The sequence below is a fragment of the Athalia rosae genome, chromosome 1 (assembly GCF_917208135.1).
Source record: "Athalia rosae chromosome 1, iyAthRosa1.1, whole genome shotgun sequence".
In the NCBI taxonomy this organism is placed as follows: Eukaryota; Metazoa; Arthropoda; class Insecta; order Hymenoptera; family Athaliidae; genus Athalia; species Athalia rosae.
The window spans coordinates 18,903,062-18,919,280 of record NC_064026.1 but is presented as its reverse complement, the minus strand read 5'-3'; the positions used below and the strand labels follow the sequence as shown (position 1 = coordinate 18,919,280).

At 42.5% G+C, this 16,219-nt stretch overlaps 4 protein-coding genes across 5 annotated transcripts; all 4 read right to left on the bottom strand.

Annotated features, from left to right (window-relative positions):
• Positions 1-3,322, bottom strand: LOC105685178 (tubulin glycylase 3A-like). The gene is made up of 9 exons (XM_012399045.3): positions 2,480-3,322; positions 2,305-2,416; positions 2,012-2,223; positions 1,537-1,944; positions 1,255-1,462; positions 1,081-1,171; positions 845-1,003; positions 502-761; positions 1-419 (listed from the first exon to the last, which is right to left on the bottom strand). Exons 1-9 carry the CDS (start codon positions 3,320-3,322, stop codon positions 136-138), a joined length of 2,577 nt encoding a protein of 858 aa, XP_012254468.2. The 3' UTR covers positions 1-135.
• Positions 3,323-3,494: 172 nt separating this feature from the next.
• LOC105685180 (tubulin glycylase 3A-like) lies at positions 3,495-6,406 on the bottom strand. Its single transcript, XM_012399047.3, has 11 exons — positions 6,151-6,406; positions 5,680-6,067; positions 5,482-5,621; positions 5,330-5,422; positions 5,084-5,259; positions 4,873-5,011; positions 4,589-4,805; positions 4,431-4,521; positions 4,175-4,345; positions 3,853-4,109; positions 3,495-3,777 (listed from the first exon to the last, which is right to left on the bottom strand). The coding sequence occupies exons 1-11, from the start codon at positions 6,379-6,381 to the stop codon at positions 3,584-3,586; spliced, it is 2,097 nt and encodes a 698-aa protein (XP_012254470.2). The 5' UTR covers positions 6,382-6,406; the 3' UTR covers positions 3,495-3,583.
• Positions 6,407-6,566: 160 nt separating this feature from the next.
• On the bottom strand, positions 6,567-8,823 carry LOC105685182. The gene is made up of 2 exons (XM_012399057.2): positions 8,441-8,823; positions 6,567-8,321 (listed from the first exon to the last, which is right to left on the bottom strand). The coding sequence occupies exons 1-2, from the start codon at positions 8,594-8,596 to the stop codon at positions 6,567-6,569; spliced, it is 1,911 nt and encodes a 636-aa protein (XP_012254480.2). The 5' UTR covers positions 8,597-8,823.
• On the bottom strand, positions 8,754-15,833 carry LOC105685153 (tubulin glycylase 3A-like). 2 transcript variants are annotated; one of them, XM_012399011.3, is made up of 15 exons: positions 15,637-15,833; positions 14,595-15,169; positions 14,022-14,315; positions 13,750-13,950; positions 13,241-13,461; positions 12,782-12,909; positions 12,355-12,628; positions 12,020-12,233; positions 11,688-11,778; positions 10,571-10,741; positions 10,226-10,479; positions 9,949-10,145; positions 9,619-9,885; positions 9,334-9,543; positions 8,754-9,236 (listed from the first exon to the last, which is right to left on the bottom strand). In XM_012399011.3, the coding sequence occupies exons 3-15, from the start codon at positions 14,194-14,196 to the stop codon at positions 8,997-8,999; spliced, it is 2,643 nt and encodes an 880-aa protein (XP_012254434.2). In that variant the 5' UTR covers positions 14,197-14,315; positions 14,595-15,169; positions 15,637-15,833; the 3' UTR covers positions 8,754-8,996. The 2 variants fall into 2 exon arrangements, with proteins under 2 accessions (XP_012254434.2, XP_048508752.1); XM_048652795.1 differs by having other exon boundaries at positions 13,241-13,413.
• Positions 15,834-16,219: the final 386 nt, after the last annotated feature.

The following is a 16,219-nucleotide window of genomic DNA, read 5'->3' as shown; positions in this document are numbered from 1 at the left end:
AAATAGCTAGACATTGATTTTAAGGCTCGAAATGAGAATCTATTTCAAAGTGATATTAAACAGAGTGTCAAAAGCAAAACCTTGTGTCGTCACCTTATCGTGTCAATATCTCATTTATTTTCTTGGTTGTACGGGTTACCTGCCTCGCGAGTTTATCGTACTCCGAAGGCCTGGGTGCCTTTCTCTCTGTTTTTGAGGAACGAGTAAAGTTGTTCCATTTTGTCTTTCTTTGACGGAGAGTGCCCAAGAGTTGATAGAACCTTCACGATCATGCAAATCCTGTGATTTCGGATTTATGGCCTTCCCAAGAACGAACATACTCGCCCCCAAGTACGGTTGAAATGTGGTAACATTTTGTTGATAAGCCAGAACAAAATTGCCTGTGTCGACAGTCGGACATGCGGGATAATCCAGAATCACTATAACAATACATTTTGTTGGTAATTTACGGAAATTGGACCAAATACATCGGATTTATGGATACTGGAAACTCCGCGATACCCTTTATCAAGCTCTCCATGACCTCGGGGTACAATCTTTCCGTCACCCTCGTACTCGGAGGATGCATGCGTGGGTTCGTATTGATTTCTATCAGCCACACCGAGAGATCGTCCATTATCACAAAATCTGCACCGTAAAGTTCGAAACTACACCTTCGTTTGTCCATGTGCTGTTGGGCAGCCAACATCGTTGCTATTATCGCCTCGCACATTCTCGGATACACTTCGTCGTACCATGGCTCGCCTTTGTACCCAACATTTCTGAAAAGTAACCAAGAAAACTATGGTCATCTTTGCCAATTTTATACAAATATCCATTGAGATCGTGTTCAGGGCAAACAAACTTGAGATAATCGTTGATCTTTTCACAATCCCAATCCTTGGCGCGCACGGAGTTTCTCTGCTCTGCGTATCTGCACTGGACAGCAGTATTGCAGATATGCACGGCTTCGTGATAATTAGCGAAACTGAAGGGCCTCGAACTGAAGCGCAAGAAGGACTCCCTGATTCAAGATGATTATCTTGTATGTACAATTATCATAATTACAACGACGACAATATTATTCTTATTTCAACGTACTTGTATATCCAAATCGTTAACGGGTAACTCTTAGTCACTAGATACCACTGCCGAACATCGAACTTCGTGTCTTGGACGAGCAAAGGTTTTTCTACGGGAAACAAAATACTTCTAAAATTAAACGAGAAGGTGAACAAAAAAAAAAAGCCAAAATTGCATGATAAATTGAGAAACCAATGTATTTTTGGACTACGAAGTAGTCCCTTGCACTGTTCTGGACTCTTTTCATTATGTAATTTAATTTGTGCGTCATGACTATTCCGGCTCCACAGCACAAATCGCTTGGTTTTAGAATCCAAATATTTCGAAATCCGTTTAGTTCGAATTGCGGATCGACTTCTTTTACTTTTTTCAACACGGCGTTCGCAGACAAATACAACATCTATGCAGATATATGTAAATGAAATAATTATCTTTTGACGTTCAAATTGTCATTTGTATTCATGTAGTGTTCACCTCGATCTCTGTAAAGGGTGGCCCCTTAGTCGTTTCTATGAAACCATTCTCTTGATGAACAGCCTTCAGATAATCTTGGACAAAGAATTCCCATTCTTGTGATGAAACTGGTACTTGCGGAACGTCGAGGTGCTCATTGTTTGCTTCCGCAACAAGTTCTTCGCATCTTCTTATTGCGAATTCAATTTGTCTAAGCGGAATAGGAGTCGAGCCGCGCACGGCGTGCTCGATACCTTTTTGAACCTGGTCTACGAACCATTTCAATAAACTCACCGCTGCTGTCATTCGATAATCATCAACAAAAGCATTTTTCTCACGACCCACGTTATAACTTCTTGGACATTGTACGGTAGACACGTTGCTCTCGTAATTCCAGTGCGCCTCTTCCAAAATCGCGGCCATTCCAAGCTACGTAGGATTGTAATAATATTCGAATGTATTGTGAACAATTCGATGTAGTACGTTGTCCACTTACTTTGGAGGTATAAATGAACGATTTTTGAAAGCGATTCAGTAACGTGCTTTGCTTTATGTCGCTGTTCCAATCAGTAAAGTCGTTTCTACAATCCCATATAAAATCGGGGGGCACATGTCTCAACATTTGGAATACTATCAACTTCTCATTCAAAGTACCATCTGGTAAGTGAATATCACCCAACGAAGGGGCATCCAAGCTAGCTACGCTTCCTGTATAACGATAAAAATCGTCCTTAGTATTGAGAAATGTGATTTATATTAAAAAAAAAAAAAAAAAAAAAAATAACTCACCATACGGTACCATTCTTGTTTTGGTCGATTCGTATTTTTTGACCCACCCCCTCGACTTCATCGAATCCTCCAGGTAAGGGATGTCCCCGCGAATTAAAAAGATCTTATGATTCTGTGAGCCATAGTTAACGTACAAAAATTGAGAATAAAAATCCAGATTGTTGTGACCCTTTACCTTAATTGCTTTTTCGACTAGCTGTTGGATTCTGTAATAATACTCTTGACGGGCAATTTCGGTGGAGCACGCTGCATTCGTTACTGCGATTGGGTCGTGCAGTTTCGACCCTAAATCCGCTGATATTGCTTTCAGCTTCTCTATGGCCATCTGGGTGCGATCAATTTCATTCTTTTCGCAATCCTCTAAGGGGTGGTCAGTATTGAGAGTCTGTACAATATCGTCTTGTTTTGCTCTAGGAATATCACAAGACGGTTTATGAGACTTCACATCTTCGAGTTTCGGGCCTCTGGACTCCGTAGAAATCGCACTTTTTGGCGTGGTCGGTTTCACCTCCGATACTTTCGAAACTTTCGATGGGCAGGCTGTTCCGAGTTTAACAATTTCATTCCGAGTTGCTGGTTCCAGAAGTGAAACAGTCTTGAATTGACCTTGAGCGACCCAAGGGTTACAGACTGGTTGGGTTGCAATACGTAGTAAAGTGCTCTGACCTGGGCTCCGCTGTTTCAATTTTTTCGTTGTTTTTGCCTGTTTACGACAGTGCTGTTTTTTACTGCCAGACGAATCAATCGCCGTGTGATTTTGTGACTTAGCGGTAGAACTGCTGGGCTTGAAACCCGCTGCTTCGTGGTCGGTAGAATCTGATTTTTTATTTTTATTTTTTAGTTTAAAATTTGGGGGTAATTTATTTACAGGGTTTGTATTTAGTGGCGAAGAAGTCAACGGGGAATCTTGAGCCGCGACATTCTTCCTCTGGTTACTCATAGATAGTTCATGTGCGGTGTTTAGATTGGAGCGTAGACGTTCTTCGAGCCAAGGCTTGTGATTCATATCGGTGAACATTGAACTGGTTGATTTTACGGTTGAATTTTGATAACAAGGGTTAGGTTTCTGGAATTAGGTGAAAAGGTTACATAACACGAACATTTTTGAATGAACTTATCGACAACATAAATGTGTGGCGAACAACTTCATTGCTCTTTCCCAAGCTCCTGAATAGCTCTGCACAAAAGAATCGTAGCTTTAGTTTCTAGTTTCATGTTTTTTCTGTTTTTCTAATAAAATCATTGGAACAAGAGCAATCCATTATATTATAATCAATTTTCAATACAGAGATGGTGTCGTGTTAGCACGGAGATTCCCAACTAGTTTGTTCGTTCGAAACACGGAGTGTCCTCGAATCCCGAGGCTAGTCCCCTGTCCGAGAGAGTTTGTTCCGCATATCGGATTCTTCTGCTTGAATATGCACGTAAATTTCCCATACGAAGCCTTCTTATTCCTTCGTCTATCGATTACAACTGTGAAAAAATGACGAAAAATGAAGCGTGCTCAAAACGATGAACGTTAACATTGATGAGTTGGGAGGCACTTGCTTTTGATCGTGTCCTCAATGACCTCTGGATACAATTTGCTGGTTACGATGCTGCTGGGTGGGTGAAGTCGTGGATTCGTGTTGATTTCGATCAACCAAACGGAAAAATCATCCATTATGACAAAATCGGCTCCATATAACTGGAAACTGTTCTTTCGGTTCACCATGTTGTTCTGGGATGCGAGTAACGCTCCAATTAAATTCTGCCTTATTCCAGGTCGGATGATTTTATCCCATGCAGATTCCTGGTTCAACCCTCTAACAGGTGTATTGTAAGTCATGGTTATTTTGCGATTTTTATTTTCTGATTAAAATCAAAATACTTTAGGTAGTCCTTGAAATCTTGAAGATTCCAGTGCAACTCTTCGGGAACCTTCGAGTCCTTTTGACGTTTTTTTCGATACTTAATTTGCACCATGGTGTTGCACAAATGAATAGATTCGTGAAAATCGTTTAAAGTGAAATCCCGCGAGGCGAACCGGATGAGGATGTCGCTTAATAAGATAAGTCACTCGTGTCATTTATGACAATATAAAGTTGTTCGAAGTTTAAATGAACTATGAAAAAGCTCATACATACCTGTACATCCAAACGACCAATGGATGCGTACTTGTGATGAGAAACCACTGTCTGATATCAATTTTTTTATTGTAAACCAGCAGGGGACTTTCTGGAAGGAGATGCTAGAAATTAACTTATAAACTTTGTTTTGAGAATAACATTCAGACATATTTTACCTATGTACTTTTGCACCACGTATTGCATTCCTTCCTTAGCCGTCTGAGTAATTTTGTTTAAAATATCGGGCAAACGATCCATCAGAACGATCCCCCTTCCCAAGCTCTTATCACCTGGTTTTAATATCCAAACATCACGCATTCCGTCGAGGTCTCCTTGCAGATATCGATACTTTGATGCTGCTATTAAGATGTTCTCGGCAAATACCGCCAATTCCTAGACAAGATATTTCATTAGCAAGACACAAACGGGGAATGCGATGCGCTCGCTGACCCTTGCTCACGTTTATTTTTACTTTCGAATTCCTTCTAAGCACACCATCGCCCTGCATAATAGAGTAATACCATTCCAGAAACTCATCCCAAACAACCATAGAGACTTCCTGGTAATCTTCTCTGTCGATGTCCTCGTGCGCGTAAACACTAGTTTTTCGGAGTCAAATGTTAAAAGATCGTTTTCTGAGTTGCGAATCTATCTTTATGGAACACGTATACCTGATGAATTCAGTGCATCGTTCCAGGGCAAAAAGAATCGCGTTTATAGGAATATTGCCATTTTCTGACCATGTCGCCTCCGGACCTGCTGTCTTAGCAAAGCTGAGAAACCATTTAAGCATTCCCAAACACGCAGTGATACGATAGTCAGCTTTGAAATCTGAGACCTGAGAAGGCTGAAGAAAAATATTTGATCAGAAAATGAATTTCTCATTTCTCAATGATGAGAAACAGACTACGTTGTACTTGATAAATGTTGTAACATCGGGGAAATTGGATGTTCGAAATTCCCGACTCGTAGAACCAATAGACGTTCTCCAAATTATTACACATGTCGACCTAGAGTGCACGATTATGAGTGCGAATTTTGAGCAGGAGGCAATCGTTTTTCGAATTACCTTTGACGTAAAGTAACACCCAGAAAATTTATTGATCAACGTCCGATTTTCCAGTCTAATCGCAGGGGAATGTTTTGTCGTGTACCAAACAAAATCAGCCACATTGTGTCTCAGAAGTCTTTCAATGTGTTCTAAGCCACCTTGAAATAAATTGTTACTTTGTTAGGAGAAGGATTACCAAACGATCTGGTATCGCACCAACGTTGGATTGGGGAGCCATGGACATCATTTTCCGGATGGTTCGTTTTTCGAGCCATCCCCTTTTTACCAAGGGCTTTCTCAAGACGGGGAAGGATCCACAGATGACGAATGTTTTACGCTTATGAATGGCTTGGGACAAGACCCCGATAATAAAATTTATTCGTGCATCGCCGTTGGTGAGCAACTTTAGATATTCCTTCAGCAAAATACTCCCGTGTCCCGGTTCTTCGTCTTCCTCGATATTTTTAGAGTCTTGACAATCATAGCTGGTAGCTGCATGAAGCTTTGCGATGAACGGCGTGGTTGCGGATTCTTCCGAAGATTCAGTCTCCTTCGAAGTCTGGTCATCGTTGTGGTAATCGTCTGCTTGAACTTTTGTGCATACCTGAAAGAAATGACAACACTTGATAGAAATAACTTCCAGCAATAGGGGATCAGTTGGAAGTCAGAGGTAGTAGCCATCCCTACCTGCCAACCTTGGAAGTGTTTTTTGAGAGCGCAGTCGTCAGAAGTTACCGTTACTTGCCAACGAGCTTTTTTAGGTCCTGCCACGTTCTCAACAACGCCCGGGTCTGTTATGTACCCCCGTAGCGAAGTATTGGCAATCTCCATCGATGGTTCAATCTCATTTTTCTCAGTTCTCAAAATCAGATTTTGTACCTGGGAATGTTCAGGAGTCTCGGTAGCGTTGCATTGCATTTTTGCATCGCTGTGAATTTTACAGGGACTAACTATGATAAAATTTGATTACAGATGTACAATTTTGAATGCATTATTTTTGGTTGCTTTTTTTAGAAACTGAAAACTTATACTGAGAAATGACTGCGGCTATCTTCATAGTATCCCATTTATTCGAAACTTATATTTCAGCATGCTATGTATTCTCATTTACATGACGAATGTAAAAGTAAGTATTTGTGAACGGACTGCCATGAATTTAGCTTTGAAAAATCTTCACGTGAAATATTCTCGATGCTGGGATTGAATGACTTCGGTTTTTGCTTCTTGGCTGGCGGCTCGTACGTGAACGACGAAATGCTCCCGCGCTTCTTTTGCTTTGTAAAGTTCTCCCAGGTGTTTGCAGGACGTTTATATTTATTCAACGCTACTTCCATTGCTCTGTCCAAACATTCCTCGATGAAGGGGTTCGAAAAAATCGGCTTTTTGGTCTCGATTTTCCGTTTTTCAATCGCAGGCATCGGTCCTTCGAAAGCGCTCTTGACTCGGGACCCAGAGCGCTTCGATTCAGAGGCATCCTCAGGTTCCGTTTCAGAAATCGAAATTTGTGTTGCTTTCCGATTATCGTCAAGTTCTCTCATCGCACCTTTTTCACCCAGTATAAGACCCTCGCTCTCGATATTTTTAACTATCTGCTTAATTTTCTGAAGTATACGTTTGTTTCTGGCAGCCTTAGCGGTTCCCGATTTCCCCCGAAATTCACCCGACGAGTACGCCGTAACTTCGTCCTGAAATCTGACGGTTCGTGATAAGCGTGGAGCTTTCGGGGGTCTGATTTCTCTTGCCTCGTGCAAATTTTCAACGACTGATTTTCGCGTCGGTTTTATTCTACACAATGTGATGTCGGCTTGCTTTGTTTGCGCGATCCCTTTCGTACGTTTCAAGTTCTTCCTCTGAGCTTTTGCTTTCCTCTTCGTCGTTTTTTGCACTGCAGTTCGTTTTTGCCACACTTGTTCATTATCGCTGATTTTTGTTTTCGCAACTTTTGGGGATAAGTTTGTAAACGTGGCACTCGATCTAACGCTTTTTGCACCCTCTTGCGATATACCGTCTTCGAAATTCTCACGCAAATCTTCTGAATCCTCAAAAATCCTCGAAAAGGATCGCAACTCCGTCCTAGCCAGTTTTTGTTCGACCATCGACTCTTTTTCGCCAGGGGACGTCGATACGGTCAGCAGTCGATTGATCATTTCTTGCATCAAGTTTTCACAGCCACCCTTCTCAGGAATTTTTTGTTCTATCTCAGTTCGTTCTTCCGTGGCTTTTAAAGGGTCGTTGCTGCTCCAGGGCGTGTTCGATTGTTTGTCGATGGAAATATCTAAAATCCCCTCGGACCCAGCAGTACTTCCGAACGGGGTTGATGCGTCGGCCTTGTCGTCGATTTTTTTCTCCAGCAGTTTCTTATTCATGAGTAAGTTCCCAGCCCCTCGACGAAGTTTGGTCCATACTGGAATTTTCTGACGAATTTTGACGGTAACCTGCATCTGTTCCAGCGGTAGCTCCTGATCGCGTAGATCCGGGATTATGGAGACCTGGTCCCGTCTGGCGAACACGCGTTTTCCAAGATCATCTGAATTCTTTTCAATTTTTGAATCTCTACTCTTAGCAGTTGACGTTTTCACGGTATTCCCAGCGTTATCGGAGCAAGCTGTAATGTCGCTCTCTTCGTTCTTTTTCGCGTCTTCCTGAATCTCGTCGACGCCTTCCAGGCCTCCCGACCCATCGAGTGCCGAGTAATTTGGAGCACTGGACCAGGCGTTGTTGGCGGGCAAAGACTCCAACCATCGCTCAACGTTCGAAGTGCTCTCGGACTCGCTGTCCGAGTCTGTATATCCATCCGAAACGTCGGACGGTGACGTGTAATGGCTTTTCACGGGAAAAAGATTGCCACCCTTTTTTGCCTGTCAATGTTACGAGACGATTTGTTTCATGTCAGAATTGACAGATAGAGGCTTGGACGTAGTAATGAGAGGATTGAATAAAAAAATTCCAACTGTTGGAGTGAGTTTTCCAAACTCACAGTGGTCGGACTTCGGTTAATCCGCTGCCGGAAGTAAGTGCATTGAAAGTCATTCCCGGGGGTGTTCTGCAGGACGTTCCTGGAATTCCCAATGGAAAACCCTTCGCCCGCGGCTCCATGTTTTCCAGAATTCGCGTGCGTCCAGTAAGGCTCCATTCCACGAAATTAAAAGTGCCAAGACAAAGGAGAATGTTTTAATTTTGTTCCATAATAACATAAAAGTTATATTGATTCAAGCGAAACGCTGGGTTTCGCTGGGTTGAAAGGGTGTCCGGAGAAATTTTCATTAATTTTCAGGTAAAAGCGAAAATGGTTTCAGAAGTGAGTATCACATTTTTAATTGAAAATCCGGAAACGACCATTGACTCCCATCATTTTTCTTGTTTCTTTTTTTTTTTAATATTTTTTTGTTGAACACAACTTCAGCACGAACTTGTACGTAACACTTTATTATTGCCAGTACATGATTGAAGATAAAATTTGAAATCGATTAAAGAGAGTAGCTGGGGATGCACAACGTTTAAAAAATCGAACAAAGGGGGTACGGGATATTCGACTATTTGGTCAGTCCGAGTCCAACGGCGTACATATCCGTAATGTCCGACAGAACTTTGGTCTTTTTCGAATGGCCTTGTTTTCTTTGACTGCTTTTATGGCGATTTCTCGCAGATGGTGCTTGGCTCAATTTACCGGGCTGATTTGGTCCGACAAGAGTCGAGAGAGAAGAAGCCTCCGGAGGGATCACACCCTTCCTCTTATACTTGTTGATCGCATTCTGCATGGCCGCGCTTATTACCTGAGAAATAAAATAGTTTCCAAAATTACAGCAAAAGTGGTGCCGAGGAGGGCGATGCAGTACGTGAAATACATCCTCAGAGCGATATATCACCGACCTTTTCTTCGTTGTGCTTTTTCAGCGGAAGTTTTTCCATCCGGGGAGCGATCGCCGTAACCGGTGCGGTCTGCGGTTGTTTAACTTCCATTGTTTTCGATATTAGAGTCTGCCGTGCGGTGACTTCAACTTTCGGAAGCGGCTGTGTCATCCTTTGTTTTCCGGTTGCAGGCTTTTGCGCGATGCTCTTAACCGCGGATTCCGCTTTATTCTGAAAATCCGGTGATCCGTTTTACGTAGAGCTATATCTCAGGGGAAACGAAGGAAACTAGAAATTTTTAACGACCTGATTCGGGCTTTTGATCTTATTGGAAGACGGTGGCGTTTCCGTCGAGGTTGTAGTTCCTAATTCGATCTTCTGCGATGAGCCGATCGATGTTTTAGAGGACATAGAAAATTCAGGTGCTGTTAACGCGTGTCGCAATCTTGGCGAATCAAGTTTATAATAGGCATAAAATTCCTGATCCAGTTGGATTTCCAGCTCTTCAATCAAGTCCACGATCACCGGCCCGATGTAGGTGTGCACCGCTGACTTCGAGTGGTTCAGACATGTCTGTAAACATTTTTTAAAAGTCATATACGTAACTTGTGTAATTTGTGATCCGATTATCTATACCGCGGGTGACTTTGAGACGAGACTGAGCTTGGAGTCGTGTCCCGTAGTGTTTGGTTTCTTCTCGGTGGTAACTATCCGTGTTCCTTGGAGCGAAAGGGCTGCGCCAAGGTACGGCTGACAACTGGGCATTCGTTGACGATAAGCCAGTTCAAATTTACCAGTGTCCGCGTTCTTGTCCTCCCGAGAATCCACTACAACTACATCGAACATATTGAGTCGGCGTCAAAATTTATTTTTCTATACAACGATTAGAAATTATACAACATTATTTCCATACCCTTTATGGTGTCTTCCATGACTTGTCGACAGAGTCTGGAAGTAACACTCGTCGTATAGCTCATGTCTGGATGGCTATTTATTTCTATTAACCAAACGGAAAAATCTTCCATCACCATAAAATCGGCGCCGTAAAGTTCGAAGCTATTTTTTCGGCGATCCATAGCCTCCTGACTAGCGAGTAGAGATCCAACGAGACTTTGCTTCATCCCCGGATAGATCAGCTCATCCCAGACATCGTTGTGCCCTTGAGCTCTGGATGAGTTTACTCGGAATCAGTATAGTGTATTATCTCGGATTTTGAAAAGTCGACAATATGTATTTCGAAAGAACAGGAATTTCTCACTTGAGGAATTGTTTGAAGGTCGTAGCATCCCACATATTGTCCGCGGGCAAGGCAGGATCGCGGTCGTCGCTGTTTTTGTATTTGCACTGAATGGCATGATTGCAGAGATGGATCGATTCGTGGAAGTCGGTCAGGCGAAACGTTTGCGAACAAAATCGCAGGTAGCTTTCCCTGTGGGATGAAACAGGATTGAATTGTCTAGGAAATCTCTATTGAGGAACGAGGTACCTTATTATAATATATCCGTATATTCTTGAGCTATATATAGCGCTATGGATACGCACGGAACGATAATTGCTTATACACCGCGGGTTTCAAGGCACGAAAACCTGCACAGGGCGCATAAACTGGGTTATACAGTTGCCGAAGATCAATTCCGTTGGGACGATATACCTACTACATGTTTAATGCGAAGTTTGGAACGAGCAATTTGTCGATGGATTGCCGGAAGCTCGACCCGACGCCCAACTTCCACGCATATGTTATATTCCTATATAATCCTAAATATAGATCCTCCAAGAATGAATTGAAACGGATCCAGCTATAACCGTATACGGTTGTACTCGTACTATAGAGGGAGAAACTCCGTAATCACTTATTGTTATCCAGCGAATTATCGTTTGATGCTATTTATGGTAATTGCTCGGGTATTTAGTGCACGCTTTAACGTTGCTACATCTACAATAACAAATTTGTTTATCAGTCTCATCGACTGATTCGATCGCCGCGGCTAACACGAGTGACAATGTTCACGTGTAAATGGACATTTCCATTTTGTATGCGTTCAACAAACATTATCAGAGAACCGAATCCTCTGATAGATAAAAAAATGTTTACTCTGCGAGATTACTTGTCCGCTACGGAAACATCGTCTCTGTGAAATTAATCTCGATCTTTCAGAGTAGCTGTAGCCATATGAAAGTATCTGAGGCCGATTCATAGATCCAACGTTGGGGAAAGAGTGTCTCCGAAGGGCGCTTCCGTCGATCGATAAAATCTGCATAACGCTTGTTTACAGCCCGGAAATTCGAGCGCGCCGAGTCTCCTATACGATATGCGCGGAGATACGAATAAGAAAACACGTGAAGCGCATACTATGCATGCGGGTAGTAGGTACCTGTACATCCATAAAGTGAGGGGTTGAGCACATGTGACGATAAACCATTGTCTGATGTCAAATTTCGTGCTGTAAACGAGAAGCGGGCGTTCTGAAACAAATAACGGGATGTTTTGTCAATAGACCGTGTGCATCAGTCTACCGCTACTGCGTTTTCTCAGATTTTTTTTATTTTTTTTTGCTTACATATTTTCAAACAAGTACTGTCATAGCAAGAGTCCTAACAATAAGTCACGCATGTACCGCTATTTTGAACGCGGACGAATGCAGACGGCAAAGACACCAAAAAAAAAGGCTGTTGCACAAAGGAATTCATTTCGAATAAGACTCACCTATATACTTTTGAACGACGTAGCGAGTGTCGGATTTATTGGCCGGGTTAATTTTCGCCACCACGTCTTCGAGTTTATTCATCAGCGTTATGCCCCGCCCTCGACTCTTGTTTCCTGGCTTCAAAATCCACACGTTCATGATCCCGTCCATGTCCAATTGTGGCCAGTATTTTCTGATTCGTTTCAGTATGTGTTTCGCGGCGAGGAAGTATTTCTGTAAGTTTATCGTGAGTATGGTTGATTATCGAAGTAGGAGAATTTGACTCGCCAAAAACTTTAGCACGCTACGTAATTCAATTGATTCAACCGCATTGCGTATAGTATTTCAAACTCACGTGGAAGGGTACGTTGTTGAGGACAAAGAGTGCTTGACCGAGAATGATTTTGTAGTACCAGCAGATGAATTGGTCCCACTGATGCGACCAAACACGCTCCACCTCCTGGTCGATGTCGTCGTGCGATTGAGCTCCTATGTAGTCGCTACATCTTCGGATAGCGAAATCCAGAGCTTTCAGAGGAATAGTCCCGCTCGATGACCTCGTTGCGTTTTCTCCCTCCGTACTCATTTTGTCCACTAACCACTTGAGGAGTCCGAGACAAGCGGTGAACCTGGACGGTAGGTGTTGTAAATTATTATCGCCCGATGATCACACGTCATAACTGACCTATGCCTAATCTCTTCCTTCCTTTGCTTCTGTCCCCCTTTTTAATGACGCCACTTAGTGGAAAAAGCGAGGGTTGAATTTGGGTATATTATTTTACCTGAAGTCCTCGACAAAGGCGTGCATTTGATCGCCCTGGCAAATGTTGTAGCATCGTGGGAAAAGGGTATTAGCCACCCCTGCTTCGTAGTACCAGTGCATCTGTCTGACGTTCGAGCAAAGGCCAATCTGCGGCAGCGTGATTTGTGTTACGATCAGTTTGAATTTCTTTCATATACGATCCATCGCTTTTCCGCCGAGTTGCACGCTCCCTCAAACCCAACTCTTTAGGAATTTAACTTGTCGGAGTCGATCACGCCCTCCGCATGCATGTGGCTCGACGATCGGTTTGATTAAATCGTAAAATGATAATTTCATTATCGGGTATCGCGTATAATCATATAAGTCGGGCTACATGCACCGCGATTGTGAGGGTGCCTTCAACAGGAGCGTCAAACTTTTAGAAAGTTTCGCAGTTTCTTCATCGGGACTAAATAGTACTCTTGGTCTAGTCAATTACCTTGGATGTGAATCCGGCGCGACAAAATCTGTTGAAAACGGTGGTCTTGTTGTCTTGAGCCGGCCATCCCGGCCATTCTGAACCCGTGTTCCACAGAAAGTCAACGACATGACTGCCGAGCATTTTCGAAATCAGAAGACGCTCGCTTTGCTGATCCTTCAGATCGCCGATTCCTGCCAGAAGCGCAACCGGATTTGACTCTACGTTCAGGTGCTGATCCGCTGAAATATTTTTTTTCCATACGGACCTTCAAATTAAATATGTGCGCAAAAGTAACCAAATCTCATTTCACTTCGTAGTCCGGAGAATGGTAAAAATGAAATCCACGCGGAGCAAAGGAAAGTAATATAATTGTGAAGAAATTCCCGATGCTTTGACGGCTGATCGAAAATGTAGAAAAATTATTTCAGGTGCTGTTCCCGATTCGGATTCCACCGCGAACGCGCTTGTGCTCTGATATTATTTTCATAATTTATCGATAATCTTTTTTCTGTGAGAGAAACGCTTACCGTTGACAGACTTTCGGTAGTATTTTTCACACCAACCCCTCCTTAACATGCACTCGCGTACGACCCTCGATCTTCCATAAATCATAAAAGTGTGATGCGCAGCTATAGCGTCTTTCACCATTTGTTTGATGCGGAGGAATCGTTCTTGTAAGGTTGGCGGAAGGGTGCTCGTTAATTGAGAGTCTCCCGATGTTACGTTTTCTACAAAATTGATAAATCTCAGATATGATTTATTATCCAACACAAGAATTAACTGAAGGTATACAAATTACCGGAAATTGATTTGTCAGTGGAATTTTCATCGTTTGATACTGCGACTTCGATGTCGCCGTGATTATTCGAATTTTCATCCTTTTCTTTCTCTTTGCAGTCTTCGTTAGTTTTTTCCGCTCTTCCCGCATTATCATGCGGATCAATTTTGGCGGACTGTTCATTGTTAGCGATCATGTGGTGAATCTACTTCAGCCTCTACACGTATTTGTCAGAGGGTAAGCGTCATTGCCCTTGACTTACGGTCAGGAATTGTAAAATTCAAAATCTCTTCGAGAGCACCGATCTAGCAAAACCTAAAGATTCAAATACTAATTACATTTTAAGAGTGATGCAGAAAGAAAAATATGAGGATAAAGTCGTCAAAAGTATCAGACAACAAGCTCTCGTCGAAACAATGTATCAATTGGTGTTAGTATACTTGTTGAGGTGCTACAACGATTTAATTACGAGAATTTCTACAAATGCCAAGTACATTGGAATTTCCGTGGCACGTGTGGCCACATCACGCCTGCTAAGTTTCCAGTGTACTGTTCTGATATGTGTATATTGGTAGAGTCAAAGTTTATGATCACCTTGTGGTTAAAGGTGGTCCCAAATCCTAGCGTGCCGTTTCATCGAACATGTAGTTAAACTAATCGCTTGAAGCACGCACGCGATCGCGGAAGTAAAATTTGGGTACCTAATTCGAACGGGGAGTGAATGACTGTGGGGTAAAGGTCGGAAAACTTGTCGGTAAATTGCGGGTGACGTCTAACGTCTCTCATATATGATGGAACAGCGCGAATCCCGCACCTGCGACGACGATCTACCCGATCAGTTCAGGAAAGAAGATCCGCGGGTCGCACTCCCAGGCAAACTGGTGGTAACTGAACGTTTCTTGAAACCCGCGCGAGGTTTCGACTCCTGGTCGCCCTCCGACCATGTGCCTGCACGGTGCAGGTTGAAATCCAGGATCCCGCAAGCGCGGAAGTCCTCGGATAAGGAATTCAGGACAAATCGGGTTGAGCTGCTGGCGGGATAAGATCGGGGTTGGTGTTTTTGTATTTGTGTGAACGTAGGGCGGGTGCGCGGCGGTTGCAGGACTGAGGTTCTTCGGCGTACCAGGCACCTAACGGGTCGGCAGGTTCTCTCACACATGCCCACAAATCTGGGGAAAGAAAGTCACCGTGAAGAGGGTTGATCAACCCTATATATACACTTTGACCCACTTTTGAATAGGATAATTCACAATAGTTATTACAGGATAATTACTGCGCTGCATTTATAACCAGGTGCATTTACGTGTAAGTCCATGTAAATCTAAACAAGCCGGATGCATTCGTATTCGATACGTTAGACCGTTGGCAAAGGGCGAAAATAATGTGGTTATCTATCAGACCAGAGCAACACGTAATAAACCAGATAAAAATAGCAATGAAGTTGAAAAAAGCGAGAATTTGTTTATATCGTGCGAGAGAATAATCATACCTTTGATATGAACTTATGACATATGATGTCAGTATAATTCCAATGAATCTTTCAAAGAGCACTCTATTTGAATTCAGTGTTTTTTGGAATTTAATATTTTTAATGCACGATAAAAAGTAAATAGATAATAAATTTCAGTCAACGCACCATTGAAACAGATTCCGCTATAGTGTTATCCAGGCGAAAGATATCAAGTGATGTAGAATTAGAGGCATAGGACCGCGGGCTGTGTAAAAATTCTATAAAAATAGGTTTACAAAAGTTTCGCTGTCCTTTATTGAATAACCATGCAGTTCAAATTACTGGAATATAGGAAGGAAATTATGAAAACCGGCTGATCCAAAAACAACAGATGATCTGAAAAAACACATGACGGTCACCCTTCTTTGCATATGAAACCATCAAATTCCGGCAATCGTAGGTCAATAATTATACACTGCGAATAAAAATTAGCGAGTCACCCTGTTTTCGTTCTGAAAAACGTCCGATTTCGACGACATATAACTGCTCGAAAAATTAAGGTAGAGAGTTGCAAAATAAAGCATTTTAAATCTTGAAACTTTACCTTTCAGATGCTTTTGGTCGATCTGGATTGGGCTTTATTGTTCACCAGTTACATGCTCCTGATTCAACTCATATCGAAAACGTGAAGTAGACTTCTGACTTTGAGAAGGTGCACGGGGTGCTTTAGTCGTCGGATTTCAATTTCTCTGAAGTCATTTTAAAGATT

Coding starts and splice junctions, on each gene's coding strand:
- LOC105685153 (XM_012399011.3), bottom strand. CDS start 14,196: ATGATCGCTAACAATGAACAGTCCGCCAAAATTGATCCGCATGATAAT. Junction 13,462..13,749: donor CTACCGAAAGTCTGTCAACG/GTAAGCGTTTCT, acceptor AAAATATTTCAG/CGGATCAGCACCTGAACGTA. Junction 12,234..12,354: donor TCAACAACGTACCCTTCCAC/GTGAGTTTGAAA, acceptor ATAAACTTACAG/AAATACTTCCTCGCCGCGAA.
- LOC105685182 (XM_012399057.2), bottom strand. CDS start 8,596: ATGGAGCCTTACTGGACGCACGCGAATTCTGGAAAACATGGAGCCGCG. Junction 8,322..8,440: donor TTAACCGAAGTCCGACCACT/GTGAGTTTGGAA, acceptor TAACATTGACAG/GCAAAAAAGGGTGGCAATCT.
- LOC105685178 (XM_012399045.3), bottom strand. CDS start 3,322: ATGTTCACCGATATGAATCACAAGCCTTGGCTCGAAGAACGTCTACGC. Junction 762..844: donor AAGATCAACGATTATCTCAA/GTTTGTTTGCCC, acceptor GTTACTTTTCAG/AAATGTTGGGTACAAAGGCG. Junction 420..501: donor CATGGAGAGCTTGATAAAGG/GTATCGCGGAGT, acceptor GTATTGTTATAG/TGATTCTGGATTATCCCGCA.
- LOC105685180 (XM_012399047.3), bottom strand. CDS start 6,381: ATGCAATGCAACGCTACCGAGACTCCTGAACATTCCCAGGTACAAAAT. Junction 4,346..4,430: donor TTGGTCGTTTGGATGTACAG/GTATGTATGAGC, acceptor TATCTTATTAAG/CGACATCCTCATCCGGTTCG. Junction 3,778..3,852: donor CATTGAGGACACGATCAAAA/GCAAGTGCCTCC, acceptor ATTTTTTCACAG/TTGTAATCGATAGACGAAGG.